Source organism: Notolepis coatsorum (genome assembly GCF_963971535.1).
Source record: "Notolepis coatsorum genome assembly, chromosome: 4".
Lineage (NCBI taxonomy): Eukaryota > Metazoa > Chordata > Actinopteri > Aulopiformes > Paralepididae > Notolepis > Notolepis coatsorum.
The window spans coordinates 31,731,445-31,757,809 of record NC_140168.1 but is presented as its reverse complement, the minus strand read 5'-3'; the positions used below and the strand labels follow the sequence as shown (position 1 = coordinate 31,757,809).

Sequence of the window (26,365 nt, the reverse complement as noted above, 5' to 3'; positions counted from 1 at the left end):
GTTAAAAATAAGAAAGATATTGTGATATTATATTTTGACTGTATCACCCCCAGCCCTAATTGAGAGCAGTTTTTTTCCACCGTCTCATTCCATATTTAATCTTTGTGTACGCATCAATAAGTGGATGTATATCCGATAATCTCTGCGCCGTGAGGATGGACTCAACCTGGTCATCTGGGAGTTCTTGCAGAGCAGACAATGAACGCTATATCTCCAAACCAGGAGCGAGTTTATAGTTCTCCTCCGCTGCTGTCGCGTAGAGCCGCTTCAAACGGTGTCCCTTTCTCCACAACGGTCCTTCGGAGTCGTGTCTACAACAAAAGATGTGCTAAGCAAATTTCGATAGCATCTACCTCCTGGAGCCGCGATTGGTCGGACATCTCTGTGGGGGAAGAGAATGTGAGGTGGAATAAATAGTTGTGTGTGTGGAAAAATATATGAATAGCCCAAAGTGCTTCACCGCAGTGATGTAGACACACGATAGATTATAGGCGTAAAATACCTAGCTAACATAGTCATACATATATATATATATATATATTAGTTAGTTATATACACACACTCCAAGATCTGCACTTTGAAGTGTGTTATTTTAACTCCTCGATAGGCTCCTTTTTCTTGGTGAATCGCTGGTTAAACTGCACTAACGCACCCTTGCACTAACGTGTGTGAATGTGCGGCGGTGACGTTGATGGGGGTGGGGGGGCCTGGCGTGCTGCTGCAGGAGGGGAGATGTAGAGTAGACTGTGTGGAGGTCACAGGGGAATGCTGCGGGAGCTGCCGGATCCGTTTCCTTGCAGACACATTTCTTCTGGAGCCAGATCTCCCTCACGTCACACACACACACACACACACACACACACACACACACACACACACACACACACACACACACACACACACACACCCTACGAGAGTCGGGCCTCCACTCTGCAACCCAGGAGATGAGTATAAAGAGAGGGGGGGGGGGGGGTTAAGGTAGTGGAGAGTCAGAGCTAGAGCTAGGCACGAGACGGAGAGAGAGACTGGATGGACAAAATCCCCTTTTAGTTTTAGCTCAGTTTTATTGGTTAATGGGGGTAAGAGGTCACGTTTCTTTTTATAGAGGTCGTCTGAATGAATATCGGACTTATTTGCTTTGACTGCTTGTGCTTCTTCAGTTCGGCGTGTGTCCTCTCATGCAGCTAATTTGTCACTAAGCGTTCCAGTAGAAATCACCATCGGAGCAGAACAAGATAGATGGATAGATACTTTATTGATCCCTTTGGGGAAATTCGGGTATCCCAATAGCTATCATCAGTTAACAAACGTTAACACTTTGATTGCCAGCAGGGGGTGCGCACTTTAGTCAATGAGAGGACGGGGATATTTGCGCACGCATAAACTATATCTTAAATTATGGCTATGTGTCTAATACAACCGTCGCTTATCAATGACTTGCTTGCAGTCAACATGTACGAAACGGATAGTTTTTTCATCAGTTCATTTCCGTTTTATACCACTTTGAATACGAGTTTTGAAGATTTCTAGTGATTCCAGAAAAATCCGTGATAATAGCTCTTTAGTGGAATACACAAAACACGTTGTCATTTTTCGGCCTATTTATGAATCGTTTTCAAATAAACGCTAGATTATCGATAGTATATGTGTACTTATGTACGCTAGAGAAGCGGGCTGAAAAAATGATTATCCATGACCTGGTCAGCGCTAACGTCATATACACACATAGGGGACACGTTGTGAACGCTGTGAAAAAAACTCTGATTAACCCAATACTGGTAAAATAGATTCCTTACCTCAGATCAGATGTTCTGCAAAAAGATTATTCCAATTCCTGATCACCATTACAAATATCGATTGCGTTTATTGATCCAACGTTAGACCTCGAAACAGATAATCCACGCTGCTTTCGGTTGCCTCAATGAATGCAATAGTCTCAGGTAGGGGTGGACGGTATAAACGGTATACGGTATAAACGGTATGAATTTGCGCTACGGTATGGATTTTGACTATAACCTTGTAACCGGTAGAGCAGCTCTAAAATAGCAATGATGTCACGTAACCACAGCTAGGGCTCGACAGTGCAACTATTTCACTCGCATTTGCCCCTAAAAATAGATAGATATGTGCGAACTGGAAAGTTATTTAGGAGCACAGAGGCTTCGCGCAGTGGGCGTGTCAACGCGCAATTGTCATTTCATAATAGACATACGCGGAACAGAGCGGACCTTCAATTCTAGAAGCAAACTAGCTCTTCCGCCCTGCATTTGAAGGCTGTGTAAACTTCTCTCGCGAGTCGCGCAGTTTCTATGTGTAATGTAAACTCTGCGACGGGTCCAATCGTCTAACATGCTTTGCATCCTCCACGTCGCGCTAAAACCTTATGTAATGTTAAATGTCGATGTAGCCTCAGCAAGTTAACGTTAGCTCCACTCTAGCAGCCCCCTCCCTCCCTCTCTCTCTCTAGACAAAACATATGATATATAACGAACAACGTAAAAGATAATATGCATTGATATACTTGATCGCTATAGTCCCGCTGAACACAACTAGTCACAACGTCGGGCGCTTTGGATGGGCTAACCGGCCACATTACTGTGGACAACGGAGGGATCACTGGTTGGTTTTGGCCGATTATGCCGTCCACTGACTGCATCAAACCACGGAAAAGATATTGAAGCCTCATCTTCTTCACTTTTTAGCTCGACATTGTTGACTGATCTGTTGTACCCGTGCACGCACATTTTCTAATAACAGCATTATTAGACATGCCAATAACGAAAGACGTGCTGGTCGCGCTGGAGAAAAAACAAATTGGATGTTGCGTGTGTCTTTTATGCATTATTTGTTATATCTAATATGCTAATTCATCTGTATCTGGATAACCAATGAACGGATTTTGTCGAGGCCGGTAGCGTTATTTTGGGGAAATTGGTATCTAGAGTCTGGTGTAGTTTTCATCCATGAAAAATGGATTATGGCTCTAATTATTATTATTCATAGACTCTCGAGCAATAATAATTATAACAGCCTCCATTTTTCGTGGATGAAAACTACACCAGACTATAGATATCAATTTCCCCAAAATAACGCTAACGGCCTCGACAAAATCCGTACATTGGTTATCCAGATACATGCATTATCATCTCAGAATAAGTGGCTTTGTACACGTTTTAGCTTATCTTTTACAGCTTACGTTTTGGGCAATTATTAGAGGCTCCATTTTGTGTGGCAGAAAAATACATCAGTCTATAGAAATAAATGCATTCGAACAAGAAACCAATGTACCGTACTTTTCGCACTATAAGCCACACCTGACTATAAGCCGCAGCAGCTAAATTGAATGATGTGTACATATATAAGCCGCACTGGACTATAAGCCGCATGTGTTTTAATGTTTAATTACCATATGTAAGGAGTGGAGCCTGTGGCTTAATTTGACTCAACACGGGAAACCTCACGCGGCCCGGACAGGATTGATAGATTGATTGCTCTTTCTCGATTCTGTGAGTGGTGGTGCATGGCCGTTCTTATATTGAGCTTTAAGTTCCCACCTCTACAGAGAATGACTCCCATTGGGACACAATACTGTCGGACAAATAACATTAACTCATTTACAAGTTGTATTAAGTTTATCAAATAAGGGAACAGATAAATAACATTTCAATGCAGTAAAAAAAGCAATATTTCGATTTTCGGGTTTTGTCCACATATAAGCCGCACCGTTATATAAGCCGCAGGGTCGAAAAATGGGGAAAAAAGCCGCGGCTTATAGTCCGAAAAGTACGGTATATAGCAATGGCAAAATAATTGCCAGGCCTAATGCGAGCCATGGGCTTGTATCGAGGCTTCATCTCGAAGTTTTCATCATCCACTGAGCCATGAGGCTCAACATGCTTGTTTGGTTGAGGTCTGAACTCACCAAATTGCCCATAAATATAGTTTTTGTGGGTATTGTCCAGTTCTTGCTGTATGTTTTTATCTGCCCAAAATTCAAGCAAGCATGAAGGCATTACAGTAACACTGTAAACACTGTTTACTTGTGTAAGGAGTGGACATGGTTCCTTTTCAAACTGTCGATCAAAAGGGCTTTAAAGACATGGTCAAAGCACGGATCGAAGATACGCGTTACCTGCCCACAGACACTTGAGAAAAGGTTTTGTATTTTTCTATTGCAGTTTTGCACAATAAATGTTCTTAAAATACCTCTGTACTATGTGAAATATGTCCTAGTAATACAAGAGTACAGTAATAGCTGCCATACCAGTGTTTTACCCCTTCAGAAGCATTTATATAGACATTTAAAGATAAGTTAATATACCGTGATATATACCGTTACCGTCTATGCTTCAAATTATACCGTGATATACATTTTAGACCATACCGTCCAGCCCTAGTCTCAGGTTACATGGCTCAGAAGTAAAATGTGGAATCCAGAGTTTTTTTCTCTCATGCATTTCCATTGACTCCAATCCAATGGGTGCAATACCATCTGGGAGACAATAGGGGGCGGTATTTGCCCTTTTCGAGGTCAGAGCCAGTCCCAATGATTACGTGAGGCAGGATGGATGAAAAATGAATGGATATTGCTAATAAAAGAAATAACGATTAAATAACTAGATTTCTCGTCATTGGCACTCAATGCATGGCGGCCAACAACAAGATTTCTCGTTGCTGGCACCCAATGTGTTAAAATAGACACACAATAACAGAGTCAAACGAGTGAAACACTGACGGACAAAAAAGAAAATCAGTACTTTAAGTAAAATAAAAAGTTAAATAAGGTAGCAGCAGTCAAATAGATCAATTAGTAATTGCACATTGTGCAAGGAAATAGAAGCGGAAGAAGAATTGGTACAGTACGTGATTATTGGCTGGTTTCTTTAGTTTAGTCTTTAGTTCTCATATGGATTTGCTAAGAAATTGTGGCCTTTTTTTTTTTTTGCCAGTGAAACCAATGTTTTCAGTTCCAATGCGTTCTGGGTTGAATAGGGGCGTAGCCTACATACTATAAGGGTGTGTGTATTTGTGTGTACACGTACACACACACATAAGTGATTATGTCTGCCTATGTGGTATGTATGTGCATAGCATAAATGTCAGTTGTCCCTCGTCTGGAGTGCCCATGGTCACAGGCCGGCCTCATACTGTGCCCGCAGTGGAAATGGAAAATTGGATTACATCAAACGACGCCCTCCACTCGCTGTGATGTCACCTCCCACACACGCATGCATACGCAGCACACACGCACACACACCGCTCCGTCCGGGAGAGAGGAAGCGCCTGGCTAATGATATGATAATCCGGCAAAATGTGACTCAGTGCCTCTCCGATTTAAACTGTTGTCTCCATGACGACTGCCCCGGGAGAGAGAGAGAGAGAGAGAGGGGAAGGTCCCCCCGGCGCCGCGCCTCTGACTGTGCACGTGCGCTCTCTTTTCGTATGCACACAAATACGCCCCCCCTCCCCCCCCCCCCCGCCCCATCTGGTCGGTGAGTCTTTTTATAGCGGGGGTCAGAGGTGAGGGGCGGGGTCAGTTGAACAGTGAGAGGACAGAGTGTGGTTGCTGGGTATTGTAGTGCACTGGGACGAGGGCCACTGCTTAGCTTGTCCGTTTGAACCGTTTCACTTTGTCCCGAATGGAAACTGTTTCATTTTTCCTCTTTAACTTAAGGGGGAAGGCAGAGGCTTGGTGTCATAGCTCGGTCTACTTATTACACAACAAACTCTTATTCCCTCCGTATTGGATCGCTTCCTTCGAGGGGAACAAGTGTCTTTTTTTCTCTCTTTGAATGCACAATCTTGTAATCTCAATGCAAACAAATGGGGCATCCTCGAGACACTGTGCGCTAACTAAACCCACGTTTTAATCCATTTCGATGCTATACATGTTTTGTTATTATGTTACGAGTTGTGAGAAGGTGAGAAAAGGCTTACTTTCCATTTTACAAATCAAAACTCTTCAGGAATCTATACGCCCTATACAGCCAAAAATGCTTTATGGTAAATTTCTATAGATTATAGATTGGGAACCTCTAAGTTCTGTGTTACAATGGAGTCGAGGGTCTCTTCCAGCGCTGCTAAATGTAATAACAACAACAACAACAACATAGACCAACGTGCGAGGAACATGTATCAGGCACACATGCACTCACTTTGTCATTAGCATTTTTCTCTTCCCCCGCCCCCCCCCCCCCCCCCCCCTCTCTCACACACGCACGCACGCACGCACGCACACTGTGATGGTGTTTGCAAGGAAACCTGACCCAGAGCTGAGACTGATACAAGGCCAAAGGAATTCCCGTAACTTGAGTTTATACCTCCCTCTCCTTCCTCTCTCTCGCTCTCTCTCTCTCGCTCGCTCTCTCACCTGGGATTTCCTCAGTGCACTCCTGCCTTTCTCATCAGCTCTCTCTCTCTCTCCTGTGTGTGTCAGAGGCAGCAGTGGATGTTATATGGATGTAGAAAGGCGTGATTTAGCATCTGTTGCCAGAGCACAGAACGATTACATTTCATCACTCGTGGAAGTTGCAGGCATTGACATTTCAAGAGTTTCTCCTTCTTGGAGCATCTCCCATCTGTGGGCAGTTATCCTCCCTGAAGGTGTGTGTGTTTCCAAGCAAGGCAGCAGAGTTAGATTATGTGAAGTTGGACTTCCAGAGTTTTAATGCACAACATGTGCCCTGTAATTAGAGAGCAGCCCTTATGTTTCCTGTGTGCTGTGAGTGTGCCTGCTTCTCTAGAGGAAGGCGAGCTGAGTGTGAGTGTGTGTGTGTGTGTGTGTGTGTCCGTCCGTGCGTGTGTCCCTGAATGCAGCGGGGCAGCTTTGATGTCCATCTCTGGGCTTTTGGGGCCGTATAAGTTAATGGATAGAAAAGGAAGGCATTTGTCACGTTAGCCAATCGTTTGTCCAACCAGCGGGGCTTATCGTCCGGCCGATAGAACTGGCAGCGACCAGTTCCTAATAATAACGACGAGCGACTGGACACACAGGTTTTTTGTGGCGAGGTAAACGCCGTCGACTGGATTGGGACGTTAAACAGTCAACCGTTTAGGCTTTTTGCACTTTACTTTGCTCTGGGTGTTCCAGTGAACGCCCGGGTCGATAGACATACCATGCGCACAAACACACACACACACCTTAGGTATTCAGCCATGTGGAAGTGTCGGCTTGCTTGTGTAAGCAGGCCGTTTCCTTGTAAGGGTCACGCTCTTTAGGCTGCCACACTGGTATGTCAGACATTTGTGTAATTATATGTGCATAACAAACTGTGAGTCTGTGTGTGTGTATGTGTGTGAAAAGGGCGGGGAAACGGCTCACCGTCGACTCGAAACCAGAGCTCCTTTTACGTCGCTGTTATTCGGGCCACAGCTGTCACTCGCAAAACAAACAGGAAGACACGTGGATGCGAAGACGAGAGCCGGCGTCGGCGAGGAAAAGCAGAAAGAAAAGGGTCTTCCTCGGGGATGACGGTCTTCCGGGAAATCACAGCATGTGTGATGTCACAAGGGTTAATGACGGAGGGTTCCGTGTGACTCCGCGGGAGGCCTGTGCGTTGCTAACTGAGCGCGCGCCACGCGGGCTGTTGTTGTCGTCTCACACAGCCCCCCGCTACGAGCGACTGCTTGACCCCTGATGTATCACGCGCTAGGGCTGTAGCGATTCAATCCAACAATGACTCGGTTGCCATTCTTTAGCCAACACTTTGATGTAAATGGTAAATGGCTGCATTTATATAGCAGCTTTTATCCAAAGCGCTTTACAATTTGTTCCTCACATTTTACTTATTCATTCACACACCGACGGCGGAGGCGACCATGCAAGGTGCCAACCTGCTCATCGGGAGCAGTTGGGCGGGGTTAAGTGTCTTGCTCAAGGACAGTTCGACACGCTTCCCGGGAGGAGCAGGGATCGAACCAGGAAACTTCGGATTACCAGACAACTGCTCTACCTCCCGAGCCACTGGACAATCATAACCTTTTAATATCTGACGCGGTTCTAACCGTTCTAGTGATTTGGATGCTCTTTAAGTGATTCAGTCTGCAATAATCGAACGTGTCGAATTTGAATCTTTTGAACAAGTTATTTGTTGGTCAGTCGATGTTTTAGAAGTTATTTATATGAATATACTCTATGTGCTTGAGATTAATGTCTCCTGCATTTTTACAGTAGCTGTAAATAGTTGATTCGATGCACACACACACACACTGCACGTCACATGTGCAAGAGCCAATATGTTTCGTCTGCCGCGCTTAGCGTTCACACCCTTCTCCGCTTCCCTCTCGTTCGCTCTCTATAGCTCACTCCTCTCGTTCTCTCTCTTTCTATCCTTCGCTCTATCGCGCCTGTTTTCTTTTCCTTTATTTTCTCTTATTCTTCTCTCCTCTGTTCCCTCCATACTTTGCTTTTCTCCAATTTCTCCCTTTCACTTCTTCTTTCTTTCTTCCTTCCTTCTCCTCTCCCCTCTTTTCTTTCTTTATTTTTTTATTCCCCCCCCCCCCCCACAGCCGTTCCATTGGTGCGTGCAGCGCTCCGTCACATGCAGGCTGCGGAGGCCAGCTGACTAGGGTTTGTTTTCCTTCTCTGCTGCTGCTGGGTCAACCAATCAGAGCGCCGGCTTTCGGCCGCCGCCCCCCTATGTAGTATCTGGCCGAGTTTCAAAACATCAGCAGGCGTGTCCATGTGTATTTGTCCGTGGCAACAAGCCAACGGGGGTTGCCACGGGAGGGTGGGGCCCACGCGGGCTGGGGGAAGGAGGAAGGAAGGAAAGGGGGTATGGAGGAGGAGGAGGAGGAGGAGGAGGAGGAGGAGAAGAAGAGAGAAACATAAGAGTTTGTTTTAGGAGAGGAGAAATAGGGACTAGCGTGGAAGGAGCTGGCGGAGGGGGGATATCGCGGACTCGTATGCAAGGAGCTTTAAGGGGCAGATGGTATTCCTGGGATTGAAGCTGGCGGGAATGTTAGGATTGGGTGTTCCACAGATTATCCACTCTTGACATTCCAGACTGGTTTTAGCCTTGCGCCTGGCATTTTACCACCGGGGTACCCCTCCTCCTCCTTCTCCTCCTCACAGCCCCCCTCCCCCTTCCTGTTCTTTCCCCTACTATGTGAGTTGGAGGGCGATGAAGCAGAGGAGGAAGCTAGCTGGTGGTCCTCTCTCTCTATCTGCCCTATCAGTTCTGCATCCCCGCCCACTGTGAGAGCAAGACTACCCACTGTTAGCATAGCTTTCTCTGGCAAAAGCACAATGTGTCCCGATATGGTACGAAGTAAGGCCGGATAATAATATCAAACTCTCATTGATATCACTAACTATGAAAGAATAAAAAAAATATATAATAATGAATAATAATAATATATATATATATAGATTCTAAACTTAAGACGACACTTTTTAAGATCATATACAAGTTCATATTGTTTGGAGACAATAAAATGACACAACCACATAAAAATGACGTTCAATAACAACTTGGGACCATTTGGACTCGACCATTAAACATGACGACCATGAATCCCTTTCGAGCTTCTCTGATTGGTTAGAGGGGACGAGCCTCCCTGTAAAACTTCAGAATGGAATATCTCTACACTGCTGCTACACTGGCCAATGAAACTCACTCACTGTAGACTGTGGGCCAGTGTGTTCATGTAAAATGTGTTTTGGAGCAATTCAAACAAAGAAATATTACACATCGTAGCTCTTAAGTTGTCCGTGTGCATTTGTGCGTCTATTCGTTAGCTGATATCTAGCCCTCTTTGACACCTGCTTTTGGCTGATGTGTTGGAATGGGGTGTGCGTGGGTGTGTCTGTTTCAGAGCCTTCTTAGTCTATAGCCAGAGGCCAACAGAATGCCATGCAGTTTCTCCATCTCACTCTTAAAGGTATAGGCGCCTGACGCAACTTGCAGGCACCGCTTAAAACACAGTGATTTCGACTCCTACCGTTGTCGCACGCCTTTAAGCATTACATATCTAAGTGCCAATGAATGAAATAAAATTAAATGATATAGACTTGTATAGACTGTACTTGCTAGTCTGACGTTTTTCATCCGACATATCCTATTTCAGATACAGATCTGCTAAGACTGTCTGGCTTAGTGAGTAGAATAAGTCAAATATTTGTTCATTTGTTTATATATAAAAGAAAAAAAGAAAAAAAAAAGAAGCCCTGCCGTAATGAGAACTAGGTTAATGCCGTTTGGCTGGAGTCCTGAATGGTGACATCAGGCCAAAATACTTCCTTATAGAGTGTTTGTGTGTCTGTTCATTTCTGACCTTTCCTGTTTCTGTCCGTTGAAGGACATGGAAGAGAGAGTGCACGTGAGCTCACACGCCCCCAGGGGCTGTGGTGTAGAAAGAGGTGCGAGCAATGGTCTTATTATTCACACAATGCAGTTATTCAATGTGGTTTGTTACTGTTGTTATTGCCTAGCCGTAAGCGAAACGTCGCCGCGATTAAATATTCCTCGCCCTAATGGGCTGTATGACGCTAGTCTAGTGTTCACAATTACGGCGGAAAGGACCCAATGTTCAGAGAAATGTCCGACTGACTACGCGGCTCTTACTAGGAAACGGGACTGGACTTGTACCAGGAGAAGTGGCCCGTGGTTCTAGAGCCACTGGGGTCGCGGGTTATTCTACCGTTTCATTGAAACACTGTCCATATATAAATGGTGGTTCTTCCAGGGGAGAACGTTGCATTCACAGTTCCCAGAGCAGCCACTCTTTCTGGCACTATGGTGTGATGTTACTAGCCCGTGTCCCCTCCCCCCACCCAGTGTTCACGCAGGCAGCGAGTGCTAGGGAGCGAGCGAGTGATCTTACTGGCTAGTTGAGCTCGTGCCCTCTCCCCCAGTTCCCAGTCCCTGTGAGGGTGGGTGGGTGGGGTGGGGTGGGGGGGATTCTACTGCAGCTCACTGACTGGGAGGGCCATGCTAGCTCAGGGCTGGAGCCACGGTGCATCTGCTTTAGCATTTAGCAGGGCTGTCCTCAGCCAAAGAAAGTGTTCGTCGACTAGTAATAGTCATAAGGGGGCTTTATCGACTAAATGATTTGTTTAAATGGACAGATCTGTAAACATTCCCAACGCAGGAGGACCTCTTTTAAATCTAGTGCTTACAAGATGTAGGCCCGTAACGTGTCGTTTTCTTCTGGAAATGAGTCACTCGGCATGGAAAAAGCAAAAGGGACTAGTACTATTCAACAAAAAAATCACAACTTGTAACCCCCCCGAGTTCAGGAATCTAGCTCCAAAGGTGGACATTTGACCAGCCTGTTGCCCCGTGGCTTGTCCAGGCCAATGCAAAGATACCCAGGAATTGAGTGGGATCTAAATGTGCCCTGAATCCTTAAGCTCCATCCCTGCGTAAATGTCCGGCAATAAACCAGTAGTGTGTGTGTGTAAAGTGGTGAGGGGGAGTCTGTGTAATGGGGGTGGGTGGGGGGGGGAGGGGGGGGAGGGGAGGGGAGGGGAGGAGAGTAACATCCGGTGCACTAATGAAATACAATAACTCACCCCCCCCCCCCCACCCCAGAGTAGCACAGTGCCACAGAGCAGGGCTCTCTGTTTGTGATATGAATCCATCTCCTCCCCAACAGCGAGAGAAGGCCCCGTACACGTGTTAATCACCCCTCCTTTGTCTGTACGTGTGCATTTCTGTTTTTGTTTGTAATGGAGCAGACATTCTCTGAGGCTGTGTGGTGTGTTATTGTTATTAAGCTTTGAATAATGTATGAGAGTACTATGTGAGAAGATAAAAGATAGAAAGATATGGATATACAAATTATATATATATATATATATATATATAATGAGGAATATAAAGGTAAAAAATATTAGCTGCCCTCAAATCTATTCACATTTGACAGATCTCTAAATGTAAGAAAATGTGTGTCATGGTTCTGTTGACATACTGACACATTTACAGAAGTCTACACACTACAGGTATTAGCACAGTTATGTACACGCTTCACAGAAAGGGAGAGAGAGAGAGGGGAGAGCGAGAGAGACTTGAATGGGGATCTCTGAGTAGAACCAGTGTCTTGCGCGTGAGTCAATAATATTGACTACCATTCCAAGAGGCCAATGTGTTATGTAATCCACAACCATGTGTGTGTGTGTGAGAGAGAGAGAGAGTGTGTGTGTGTGAGACACCTCAAGGACTCTTGTGCTGTTGATGACACATGAGTAGCAGATCGCAGCTTGTCTCTATAGTAAGTCTTTCACTACTATCGTCCACAGGATCTACGGGGAGTGAAACGCGACTCCGTTGTTATTCAGGGATGGCGTCGGGGGTCATCGGTCGGTTTCATCTCTCCATGTCCCCAAGTTCTAACCTCCGTGCCGAGCAAGACTCAAAAACAAAGATCTGGTGGACTTTTGTTAAGGGGGGCGGGGAGGGGGGGGGGGGTTGACGTACAGTAGCTGATTGCTTCGTCACCCGTGTGCTGTGGTTTTGGGTGATCGCTAGAATCCATCCATCCATTCTTGGCTCCCATCAAACCTTCACCACCACCCCCCCCCCCCCCCCCCCCCCCCCCCTCTCCCCTCACCTCACCTCAGCTCTCTGTCCATCATCCCTCTGTCCCCCCCCCCCCCACCTCCTCCTCCACCACTCCTACCCAGCTGCATTCCATCCTTTTGTTCTTCCCTACGCCTTGGAATTTTGAGATGTTGAAAGGGGGGCAGGGGGAGGGGAGGCGGTGGGGGGAGGAGAGGGAAATTGAGTGACAAGAGTGGAGAAGAGAGGGCCAGCTCAATGGAAGAAAGTACGATGGCAAGAATGGAGGAGAAGAAAGAGAGCAGAGAGGAGCTTATGTGGAGGAGGAGGTGCGGAAGTCACAGAGGGGGAGGTGTGTGTGTGTGTGTGTCTCATTATATTATACTGCTCCCTCAGGGAACAGCCGTTATTGATGGATTGATTGCAGGCCCCTCCCTCTTCCACTCAGCCCTTCTCCTATTGGAGGACATTGATCCTCCGTCTCCCTGGGATATGATGGTCAGCGCATATTTAATTAACCCCTCATCACAACCAATCACCATGCAGACGTGGGTTTAAAGGGGGATTTAGCTTTGAGCAATGAGGTTAACTAACATTTCCCCCTCTGTCCTCCTGAGACGGGGACATTTTCTCCAGATCAGTCCGTCTCAAACTCCTTTCTTCTACCCTGTCCCTTTTAAACCATTCGCAGACCAAAAGAAACACTTCTGCTGTTAACCTTCCACACTGTATCCTACCACACTGTATCCTTCCACACTGTAGCCTACCTACCTGTATCCTACCACACTGTATCCTACCTACCTGTATCATACCTACCTGTATCCTACCACACTGTATCCTACCGACCTGTATCCTACCGACCTGTATCCTACCTACCTGTATCCTACCTACCTGTATCCTACCTACCTGTATCCTACCTACCTGTATCCTACCGACCTGTATCCTTCCACACTATCATATAATCCTTCCACACTGTATCCTACCTACTAGGGGTGGACGGTATAAACGGTATACAGTATTTAAACTGTATGAATTTGCGCTACGGTATGGATTTTTAGTTGACTATACCTTGTAACCGGTAGATCAGCTCTAAAATAGCAAAGACGTCACGTAACCACAGCCAGGGCTCGACAGTGCAACTATTTCACTCGCATTTGCCCCTAAAAAATAGATAGAATTAGATATAGATATGCGCGAACTGGAAAAAGTTATTTAGGGAGCACAGAGGCTTCGCGCAGTGGGCGTGTCAACGCGCAATTGTCATTTCATATGCCCACGTCGTGCTAAAACCTTATGTAATGTTAAATGTCGATGTAGCCTCAGCAAGTTAACGTTAGCTCCACTCTAGCAGCCCCCTCCCTCCCTCTCTCTCTCTCTAGACAAAACATATGATATATAACGAACAACGTAAAAGATAATATGCATGTATACTTGATCGCTATAGTCCCGCTGAACACAACTAGTCACAACGTCGGGCGCTTTGGACGGGCTAACCGGCCACATTACTGTGGACAACGGAGGGATCACTGGTTGGTTTTGGCCGATTATGCCGTCCACTGACTGCATCAAACCACGGACATTGTTGACTGATCTGTTGTACCCGTGCACGCACATTTTCTAATAACAGCATTATTAGACATGCCAATAACGAAAGACGCGCTGGTCGCGCTGGAGAAAAACCAAATTGGATGTTGCGTGTGTCTTTTATGCTTTATTTGTTATTCTAAATTTGTATTGATCTTTTTTCCCCCTCTTTCCCCCCGATTTTCTCCCATCCCAATGTTAGTCGTTATGCCAATTCCCAATCCCCTTCCTGGTCGCTGCGCACTTACCCCCCACAGTCGGTCTGGGAGAGTGGAGGCTACCACGTGCTTCCTCCGACACACGTCCAGCCAATCAACCGCTTCTTTTCACCTGGCAGCGCGGATTCTCACTGAGAGGGCGTAGCGTGTGGAAGGATCACACTATCCCACTTAGATCCTATCCTCGCTTAGCAGGCGCCCCGACCGAACTGTAGGAGTCGCTGTTTACAACGACCCGGACCCACCCCGCCAGCTTCTCCCACCCTCTAATACTGCCAATTGTATTAGTGTGAACGGCCAGCCAAGCTGGTGACAACCCCGGAGCTGTGAGCTGGATTCGAACAGCCGCTCCGGGGTTGGTGACGAACGCAATCTCTGTTACGCCACCTGACCGCCTCTTAAATTGTTTTTAACACTGTAAAGTAATTTTTTGTTTTTGTTTTACACTGTAATGTAATTTTAGCTATCTTAATTGTTACAGTAGTTTCATTATGCATTGTGTGTACTGACTTTTGTACTGACTTTTAATAATTTTGTTTTTGCAATAATAATTGTTTTTGTATTTTTTTTTTGTGTGTGGACCCCAGGAAGACTAGCTGGTTGCTATGGCACCAGCTAATGGGGATCCCTAATTAAATCAAATCAAATGTTCTTAAAATACCTCTGTACTATGTGAAATATGTCCTAGTAATACAAGAGTACAATAATAGCTGCCATACCAGTGTTTTAGCCCTTCAGAAGCATTTATATAGACAGATAAGTTAATATACCGTCAGGGGGCGAAATTTAAGCCCGCCGCCCGCCAGGGGCGCTCAGTTTTTACCTTTGGCGCTTGCCACTGAGAGGTCTGCCCGCCGTGTGGCATGTAGACGTGTAGTTCATAACGATACTCTTATTTTGAAAATCTGTGCGAGTCTCATTTCCGCCCCAAGCGCAGCTAGAGTCATAATATCGATGGCTCCGGCAGTTGGCAACATTCAGTTCGTATGATATTCTTATTTTGAAAAAAAACGTGGCAACGAGTCATATCCGCCCAGCCGGGCCAGCCCCGCAGCGGGATACTATTGGCTTCTGCTCGTATCAACACAGAGGCAGTCTGCTCTAGTCTAGATCGGACCTCCATGAGCTACTGTTACTGTTTAAACAATGACCCAGTCAACTATTCACTTTTAGTTTAATACATGACGAGGCATTGTCTAACGGTATCTAGCTGGCTAGCTACTGATAGCTGCTGATATCAACAAATGCTCCAGCAATAGTCGACTCGAGTGCATAATACCTCCGTTCCCTCGTTAGCTAGCTCACGTTAGCTAGCTCACGTTAGCTCTATATGTCCCAGTAAACTAAATTGTCTTAACGTTATCTAGCGGGCTAGCAGTAGCTACAGATAGCTCCTGATATCAATGTCTTATAACATTGATTCAATGCGTATTCTAGCTGAGAGCTTGATGAATGTGATTTGACCAAAGAACCGTAACATTATACCAATAGGGTCCAGCTGCAGCACTGGAGAATCCTTGCATGCTGAATGTAGAGTATTAGTATAGGGTCTAGCTGCATCGCCGGAGAATCCTTGCTGGAGCTGGAGGCTACTCAAGTATACACAGACAGTGGAGCTGTTTGCAGATAGCGAGCATTTTGACTTATTACGTGGTGGCGATGTCTCGCAGATAATACAACTACAAGTATGATTATATAATATATATTTTATTTAAAAAAAAAATGTATATAAAATATATATATATATATATATTTTTTTTAATCAAAGAAAATTTGGCAGGTAAGAAATATGCTTGGCGGGTAGATTCTTCCCATCTACCCGCCACTGGCCGGTGAGTCAAAAAGTTAATTTCGCTCCCTGTATACCGTGATACATACCGTTACCGTCTATGCTTCAAATTATACCGTGATATAAATTTTAGACCATACCGTCCAGCCCTACTACCTACCTGTATCCTACCACACTGTATCCTTCCACACTGTATCCTACCTACCTGTATCATACCCAGGGCACAAAATTAGAGCCTGCCACCCGCCAATGGCGGGCATCTTTTAGGTTTGGCGAGTGACACTGAGAGGTCTGTCCGCCACATGGCGGGTAACAAAACTGCGGTGTGTCTCCTTTTAGCAAATCGCAAAGCCTGCGATTTGGGATACGTTATACAGCGAGTTTGATTCAAGTTTTTTTTCTTGCGTGCCAGTCATGCTTACCAATCAGAAGTGCTGTGCTGAGTGTGCTCTCATTGCTCACCAATCAGAAGTAGCCCAAGGTAGCTACGTATACACCCAACAACAACAGCTTGTGAAACGTGACAAACGTCCGTGTGTGAAGACATAATAGCATAGCTCCAGAGTGCTTTGGTCGCATTTCCCCCCATGCTGTTTCTATGTGCAGTGTAAATTCCAATGCTTCTAACAAGCTTGGCATCCTAGTCATTCATTTCCGTTGGGGGAAAATAACGTTAGCCACTAGCTAAGCTAAACTAGCAAATCCTGCTCAGACAGAAAACAGTTGAGCTTGAGGTTAGAAAGGGGGAGCGGGGCTCTCTCTCCATCCCTCTCTCTACTTGTTCAATTAAGGAGCCCTTTCTGTGTGTGTGTGTGTGTTAAGGCTGAGCCCGAACGTTCGTTCGTTACGCTGACATTCGGACTTTAATTAATGGGTTCGAACGTTCGGTGAAAAAAAAATAAAGGAGGCGCGCGGGGTTGAGGCGATGTGAAGAGGCGCGGCGCTCGGCTCAACCAGTATGGTCTGCCGGGCTGTAGCTGGATACTATTGTCTCAACCAGAGCTCTCAACCAATGCAATAGAACAATTTTGATTGACAGGCGATTCTGCCAATTATGTCACACCGCTTGCACCCGCCTCTGCTGTTACCACCAATCGGCAAGCGTTTATTCGTTTTTTACTTCCGGCAATGCCGCCATTGATCTGCTTGCGAGAAGCACAACAGACTTACCGTAGCTAATACGTTAGCTCTCCGCCGAGAACGTAGATGAGGATGACCAAACGAGGCATAATGATTTTACTGCAACGAATGTTATAATAAAACAAAGCCTTTCTATACATGTGTCTGATTGAAAACTTTATTAACAGACTGCAGAATGGGTACAACTCAGGGCTCTATGAGCAACGGAAGGACGAGTAATGCTTGCTACTTGCTATGTTTGGGTAAATAATATGCTGATGTTATTGAACGTGTAACACTAACTATATAACGTTAATGCCACAAAACGAATGCCTTTGTTTATCTATGCAGTAGCTTGTTTATTTTCTTCTGAGTGCTTTGTTTAATTACATGTTTACATGAACAGCCACCACTGTAAACATGTTTTTCACCAATAGACTATGCAATGCCGCCGTCCGTAGGATCTATAATAATACAATATTTTTTTTTAAATTATTTATAAAAAGAAAATATTAAAAAAATATTAAAAAAATATTTAATAAAAAAAAAAAAAAAACGAACGTTCAAACGTTCGTTCGATAAACCCTGGCGAACGTTCGAACCCTAAAAACAGGGTTCGGGGACAGCCTTAGTGTGTGTGTGCGCGTGCGCATGAAAAAAACCAGATGACATGAGTTTGATAGTATTTACTGAGGATTGCCAGATAATGTTGATATTTAAATTTAAATGTTAAAAAAATTATACAAAATAAATGTACATGATCATGCAACATAAAATTTGTAGGAACGGTTTGGGAGAGGGAGGTAGGGAGGGGTTTTAGATTGTGTGTTGTGAAGTTTAGACTTCAGAGAGAGAGTACAAATTTAACTCTGGCCTCTTTAAGTGTGTATTCTTCAACGTAATAGCTTATCTACTTGAAATGTACTGAACAAAATGTATATATATGTGACACAAAAATGCGTATTCTTTTTTAGCCGGTAAGAAATATGCTTGGCGGGTAGAATAGAATCTACCCACCACTGGCCGGTGAGTCAAAAAGTTAATTTCGTGCCCTGACATACAACACTGTATCCTTCCACACTGTATCCTACCTACCTGTATCCTACCACACTGTATCCTAGTACCTACCTGTATCCTTCCACACTGTATCCTACCTACCTGTATCCTACCACACTGTATCCTAGTACCTACCTGTATCCTTCCACAATGTATCCTACCTACCTGTAGCCTTCCACACTGTATTAGGGCTGAGGCCAAACGTTTGAACGTTCGGACCTTCGTTCGGACCTTCGTTCGTTACGTTGGCATTCAAATTCTAAATCAACATTCGAATTAAAAAAATTTAATATTCTTTTGTATGCGTCTATTCATTCTGTTTAAACCAATGGGGGTTTTCTTCACAGTTGCAGATAAAGATTAGGCTACACTAATATTATAGTATTAAAACTGATGAGTTATATTCATTAGAGAAAGTTGATTTAATAAATATAAAAAAATACTAATTTAATCAGATTAATCACTTTATTCAAAATGAGGATTTAGTTTGAGGATATTTATAAGAATTTTATTTAAATTTAATAATTTTTTATTATTATTAAAAACAAAGGTTCAAACGTCCGTTCGAAAAACCCTGATGAAGTTCGAAGCCCAAGAACAGGCTTCGGGGACAGCCCTACACTGTATCCTACCTACCTGTAGCCTTCCACACTGTATCCTACCTACCTGTAGCCTTCCACACTCTATCCTACCTACCTGTAGCCTTCCACACTGTATCCTACCTACCTGTAGCCTTCCACACTGTATCCTACCTAGAGCAGTGGCTCTCAACCTGGGGGCATGGGGCCCGTTAGAGCCGCCATGCTACACTTGCTTTTAACTCTGTGTTCACGTGCGCAAGATGGCGTATTTCGCTATGCGTGCAAAATACACCGGCAAGTAGGTGAACAATGCTGCTCGCAATGCCGGCCGCTTACGATCGAGTATATCACAGCCCTAAGTGGGTAGCTACTAGCTACATGATTTGGGGGGAATTTGCGAAAAGATATGCAAATACGACATCGTCTAGATCAGGGGTAGGCAACCCTAGGCACGCGTGCCTGCATAGGCACGCGGGGGCATTTGCATAGGCACAGGGGGCAGCAGTAAAAAAAAAAAAAAAAAAAAAAAGTATAATTATTTTTATTTTTTTTGCTTTGAAATATTATAGTGAAATATTTTGCACTGTTGTCGCATTTATCTTGTTGAAATCCTCCAACAGGTTCTTTTTACTACCACATATTTAATTGAGACCCTTTATTTGTTTATTATTTCAATTTAGCTGGAAATACAAGTTCTGGTAACTTATTATTATTATTTTTTTTACAGTGTAGTCTTGCGATCAATCAAAACTTATTTACACGATATACCTCACATTCACCCTCCATTCACATCCTGGTGTTCTCCTGGTGTTCTCCATTAGGCCTGTAGGTGGAGCTATGACAGCACACGTACAGTACACAAACCGATGGTGTGTGATGTGTCCAAAAATGAATGGGCAAATGTGAGTGAAATGGTCGCACTGTATGCAGCTGTTTGTCTGCATTGCACCCCCCCCCCCCCCCCAACTCAGATTTAGGGTTGATACAACCATCATAATAATATTGTTAATAATAACAATAACAATAATGATGTAATAATGTAAAAATTATCATTAAAAATACCTGATTATGAGAAGAAAAAAATTACGATGCATGGAATATTGTTGAGGCACACTAGTTACAACTATATTTCAAACAGGCACTCCATGTCAAAAAGGTTGCTGACCCCTGGTCTAGATGCTTTATCTCCTCGTGAAATGAAGAATATCTGTGGTCTAAAGCCCTCCTCCAGTCATTAGTCAAGTTAAATAGCCTGAATAATCAAATAAATCAATAAATCATTACTTTATGTCAAGAGTTCACCATTCTGTCTATGCTTGACCATGTCCGTGAACGGGCATCCCTCTGTTTTGCAGGGGTCGCGAAACTAAAAAGGTTGAAACCCATTGACCCGTGGTATCAATCTAAATGTATAATGCTACCTTTAATCCTACGCCATCTCGTATGGAATGTCATATCTCCTCTGTGTGTCATTTCATATAATATAGCACATTGTTTTAGCCTTGAAGGGGCACTTTGCCCATTTTCTACTTTAATCCTATGGAATTCCTCCGGGGGATGGTGACCGAGAGGAGAGCAGAACTGCAGAACACCATTTCCTCAAACTATTGTCAACTGTAGTAGAGGTCCAACTCGAGGAAAGTCAAAGAACCGGTTGAGGAAATGGGTGTCTGGCTGCCGTTCGCTAGAGGTCTGCTCTCCTCTCGGTGACATCACCCGGAGGAATTCCTCTGGGTGCCGATGCGGCTGAGCTCCCCGAGAGACACGGCGCGCGCCTGTGAGTCGCGTGTCCCATTATCACACGTCCTGCTCTCACAACAGAACAGATAGGATTATGGTTTAAAATCTACGAGGTGCCCCCTTTAACCCTTTCACTGCTACACTACCAAATGGTTAACCCTTTCACTGCAACAATACACAGAAGGTTAACCCCTTTCACTGTCACACAACAGCAGGTTAACCCTTTCACTGCCACACTACAGAAGGTTAACCCTTTACTATCACTACCGACGGTAACCGTCGGTAGTGTGATAGTAAAGGGTTAACCTTCTGTAGTGTGGCAGTGAAAGGGTTAATATCACACACGCACGCACACACACACACACACAAACAAACACACACACACACACACACACACACACACACACACACACACACACACACACACACACACACACACACACACACACCAGATGCAGGGGAAAATCGGTGAAAAGTCGTTATGGAGTGTGGCCGGTAATCCCTATGGCTTCCCAAGGCATTACGGTTGGAAGGCGGGAGGAGATCTCGGGAGTCTAAAGACTGATGGGTATCTCTCCTCCCTGGTCAAGCATGCATATGGATGGACTGCTTGTTATTCATGTTCTTTCTCATTCATTGGCTTTGAAAACCGTGTGTGTGTGTGTGTGAGAGAGAGACACTCAAGTTCCTGGAGCACGTATTGATCTAGCCCCCCAATCTTATTTCATTGTCATTGTTAGAGCGGATGATCGGGACTCAACACAGTGCAACACATTCGTTTTTATGCAGCTTGGATGTCCTCATGTAAAACCCTAGCGCTGCTGTAGGCAGAAAAACATACAACACGTTCCTATGTGGTTTGGAAGTTGACATGTGAGTAATTACGTCTCATGACTTTTGAGGCACACACAAAGATTTTAGTTTTTCAAACTGCAGCAGGAATGGGATGGTTTCATGTGCCCAACGCCCAATCACAGCCCTGTGTACCATGACTTCATCTGCCCAACGCCCAATCACAGCCCTGTGTACCATGACTTCATATGCCCAATCGCGTGTATGCCTTCTACGACGGAACTGCGTTTCCGCGTTCGAGTTTTGCGCTCTGATTGGCCAGGTCATGTGACATGTGCGCCAATCGTGGGACAGCAAGTTCTGCGCCTATTTCCGGGTCTAACAGCCTGCAAACTACCTGGCGTTCTATCGCCATGCTCTAAGACAAACTCTAACCTTAACCAACTTCGAACGAGCGCCTAAGCTTAACCAGTGTAGAAACTTGCGGTCCCACGATTGGGCGTACATGTCACATGACCAGAAATGACCTGGCCAATCAGAGACGCGGAAACGCAGTTCTGTTGTAGGCGGCATTCAGGCTGCCCAATCACAGCCCTGTGTACCATGACTTCATCTGCCCAATCACAGCCCTGTGTACCATGACTTCATCTGCCCAATCACAGCCCTGTGTACCATGACTGATCAGGTCCTATTGATGCATTCATTTTTGTAGTCTTTACAGTATGTTAACACTTTCAGTGCCTCGAGGTGGTGCCAGAGTTAGCTCTTGAATGCCACCATCGGCGCCAATGTTACGCTTAATATCGCCTAATCTATGTTTTCAATTATGGCTATGTGTCTAATCTGCCCGTCGCTTATCAAAGAATCCTTTTCCAGTCAGTGCTGTCAAGGCAGATTGGTTTTTTATCGCTTCATTTCCGTTTGAGAGCATTTTGAAAAGCACCCGTTTTGAGGTAAAAACTGTCCATTCTGGACCATTCTATGATAATCGTCTTTTACTGGAATATTCCAGAACGTTGATATTTGTCGGCCTATTTATGAATCGTTTTCAAATAAACGCTAGATGATCAATATTATACGTGCACGCACGCACATTCGAGCCGCGCACGGATAATCGCTGTGTTCATTTCCTCTTGGATTTTTACAGTGAAACCGATAGAGCCCATTTCACAAAACGGCTTATATCTTCATCAAAATTAGTCTGATTATCCTAACACTGATAACATAGATTCCTTACCTGACATCAGATGGTATCCAACTGGTATATTCCAATTCCTGATCACCATTCGGAAAAAATCGATAAGTGTATAGATCCAACGTGATACAGTAGTACACATGATTCCGCGGGGCTCAGAGGATCCAGAATGAACTCTGATAACCCCGGCTGCATCAGTGGACTGGAAAATGTGGAGTACAGGATTTTTTTCCCCATCCATTTTCATTGAGTCCATTCCAAAATCCCTTATGTCATCTGGGAGACGATAGGGGGCGCTTTTTTCCACATCTGATCGCCGGCGGCGCTCGGGTAGACTAGGGTAGGCTCGCGTGATGCAATATGATTTCAGATCGCTAAAAAAAAAATCCGAGAAATCTCGTGAGTGGCTTTCAACGAGATATTAATAATTCCGAGAAAACTCGTGAGTGGCATAGAAAGTGTTAACATGTAGTGTATATAGGGCTGCTCGATTTATATGTAAAAAAATACATTAACACGATTATTTTGGTCAATATTGAGATCACGGTTATTTAACACGATTACTGGTTGACATTTATTTAACATAAAAAAAAACAGTGGATTTACTTGAACTAAGAACTAAAAACTGAAAACTGAAACAAAAACATGACCTGGTTCACAGGCTTGACCTGGCTTAAAAACATGACCTGACTCAAAACATGACCTTAGACGACCAAGACTTTGTTGGTCAATTTGTACTTTTTTTCCCACACTTGAGTTTTCAGAGATTTATAGAGCTCTTTCTGAATGGTGCCATGTAGGAAACATAATGTTGCAGATTTGTCGATTTAAGCAATCGATCAAGCAATTAGTCGTCAAGGTCCTATGGCTATTGGTCAGCTAAGAATTTCTTAGTTTGAGGACCTAAATTATGGCATTGGCCCAAATATTTGATCAAACCTTGATCTGAAAATAATGATATTACACTCTGTGACCTGAAAAGCAACTTACAAATTCAGCAGGTACATCTCTGGCAGTGGTATTGTTCGTCAAATAGTAACAAGCTTGAACTCTCGAGTGCATAGTAGTATAGATGACATATTAGCATGATAAGTAGTAGTATAAGCATAGTAGTAGTGTACATTAAAAAGACGGTAAGAAGGTTATTTTCTAATTGTTTGACTTTGACAACCTATTAATCTCTAGTCCACAAATATAAAACTGCCTTTTTTCTTTCTGTAAAAAAATAAAAACCTTCTATTCGTGTCAATACGGTAATTGTCTCTTATAGCCCTACTTAACGGCCCTTCTTCCCCCTCTCCTCCCTCCCACAGGTGTTCCTGTTCTTCTGCGAGACCTGCTCCGTGCCGATCTGCAGGGAGTGCAGCGTGGGCCGACACATGGGCCACAGCTTCGTCTACCTGCAGGACGCGGTCCAGGACTCCAGAGCCATCACCATCCAGCTGCTGGCCGACGCGCAGCAGGGACGCAAGGCTGTACAGGTGAGACGGAGGCCGGGTGGTGGTGGTGATGGGCCACCGGGGGCGACAGTGGCTCGGGAGGTAGTGCTGGCAATCCGGAGGTTCCCGGTTCGATTCCCGGGCAGCGCGTCGAAGTGTCCATGAGCAAGACACTTGACCCTTAACCGCTCCCGATGAACAGGTCGGCACCGTCCTTGCATTGGTCGCCTCCGCCGTCGGTGTGTGAATGTGTGAGGGAATGGGTCAAATGTGAGGAACAAAATGATAAAGCGCTACCATTTAAATGCACCATTTATAGGCGTAACTTTAGGGGGGGGATTGCAGGGGACAATGTCCCCCTCAATATTGAGAAGAGGTCAATTTGTCCCCCTCAAAAGATATAGCTAATATGAAAGACAACCCCCTCCCCAATATATATATGGTGGTGGTGGAGATTAGATGCATGTTTCTGCTTCTGCACACCCTTTCTCCCAAAACAAACGCACACCACACATTATTTGAGCGATTTATTTATATTCACACAAACTACTAACGGGGGAAGGACTTAAAAGTTTAAATGCAATCAGATCACAGTCCTGTTTGTTCTATATGCTCTGGGTCAACAATCAAGTCAACGATGGGGAAATAATAAGATCGGTCTGACAGTACAGCAAGGCTTTAACTGGATGGAGGAAATGGCATCTAAATAAAATAAAAAAAAAGTTGTAAAGCCCGCAATCACAAGTTAATGTCCCCCTGGATGAGTTTTCTTTAAACAAGTCAAGAAGACACATCACAATAAATCGAGAACAAAAAACCCATGAAACATCATGAAATTCAAAACATCATCTCCAGAACATCTCCATACTGTACAACTATCAATAGCTGCAGATACACAGACACACACACACACACGCACACGCACACGGGCGCACACACAGACAGACACACACACACACACACACGCACACACACACGCACACACGGGCGCACACACACAGGCCCTTCCAACCCTTAGGTAGACTCGGTCAGTAGGGCGAAGCAGCTGGATATTGGCATCTTCCCTCTTGGAGCCAATCAGCTCAGACATGTTTGAGAGTCACCAGGGTCCAGGCCCTCAAGAGAAGCCTGGGGTTAGAGGTGGCCAGCTGGCCCAGGAAGGGGGTGGGTCACATGGGGTGAGGTCTGGAGGGGGCAGGGCTGGAGGTCAAAGGGGAGGGGGGAGGGAGGAGGACAGGAGGGTGGGGGTTGGGCTGTAGAGGAGGTATTTAAAGGATTCAGGGAAAATAAAGGTCCCCGCCTCTTTTTAAAGGAGGAGAATGCGTGACCCTCCCCCTATGCACGCACGCACACACACACACACACACACACACACACACACACACACACACACACACACCCCCACCCACACACACACACACAGTCTTTTATTTACATGATTGCAGAGCAGTGTGGGACCTTCCTACACCTCCCCCCTGAGCTCCAGCTGTGCTGCATAGAGAAAGTTATGTGTGAAGGGAACGGAGACCGAGAGGGAGGAGAGCGGAGAAGAAAGGATGAGAGAGGAAAGAGGACGGTCTGGCCGACGACGGCAAACAATATCTATTCTCCGCCGGCGTTGATATCTATGTCATGTTCCAAGTAACGGCACGTGCTCATTTGCATAGAGCTTAATTTGAGCTTGCTTTTGAGTTTTTCTACCGAGAGAGGAGTAAAGTGTGTGTGCAGGGGAAGGGGCGGCAATTGCCAGGCACTTAAATTATTTTTTTATTAGATCACAATTAATTAGAGCTACAATTCGATGCTCAAGCACTTCTGGTCTTTGATTCAACCCCTGTTCAATCAATTATGATTTCAATAGAGGTCTCTTGCCTCGTAACCATTGGTAACAACTTTCGGGGGGGGGGGGGGGACTTTTAATTTCTGTGCAGCGGTAGTGGGAATCGGTAAAACACTGGAAAATGTATTCCTGTTCTATAAAGACTGCAAATGTAACAGTAAAGTGCAATAGTAATATACAATGTACAGGTGATTAAACTGGGTATAAAATATATAAATTGGCAGTACTGAGTGTAGTGCAGATATGTAAAAAGGATTATATTGATGGCCAAAGAACAAAATCTCCTATCTGCATAAAAGAGAGTGCGGTAAAACCTCCTATCTGCATAAAAGAGAGTGCGGTAAAACCTCCTATCTGCATAAAAGAGTGGAGAAACCGCCTATCTGCATAAAAGAGAGTGCGGAAAAACCTATCTGCATAAAAGAAAAGTGCCTGCACTTTGCGAGACACTAATACCTGGTCGGTATTGTTAACACAAAATATAGTCCAAAAACAATGTATTGTATTGGGTA

The 26,365-nt window shown here is 44.8% G+C and overlaps 1 protein-coding gene across 1 annotated transcript in view; it reads left to right on the top strand.

Moving 5' to 3' along the window:
- The window catches only part of LOC311226955 (E3 ubiquitin-protein ligase TRIM71-like), a gene marked incomplete at both ends in the record, with an annotated part of 79,613 nt that overhangs the window by 10,941 nt on the left and 42,307 nt on the right, over positions 1–26,365 (top strand). Inside the window, one exon of the mRNA XM_084312423.1 lies at positions 23,888–24,055. Coding sequence (XP_084168549.1) covers positions 23,888–24,055 — 168 coding nt within the window. The remainder of the gene's footprint in view (positions 1–23,887; positions 24,056–26,365) is intronic.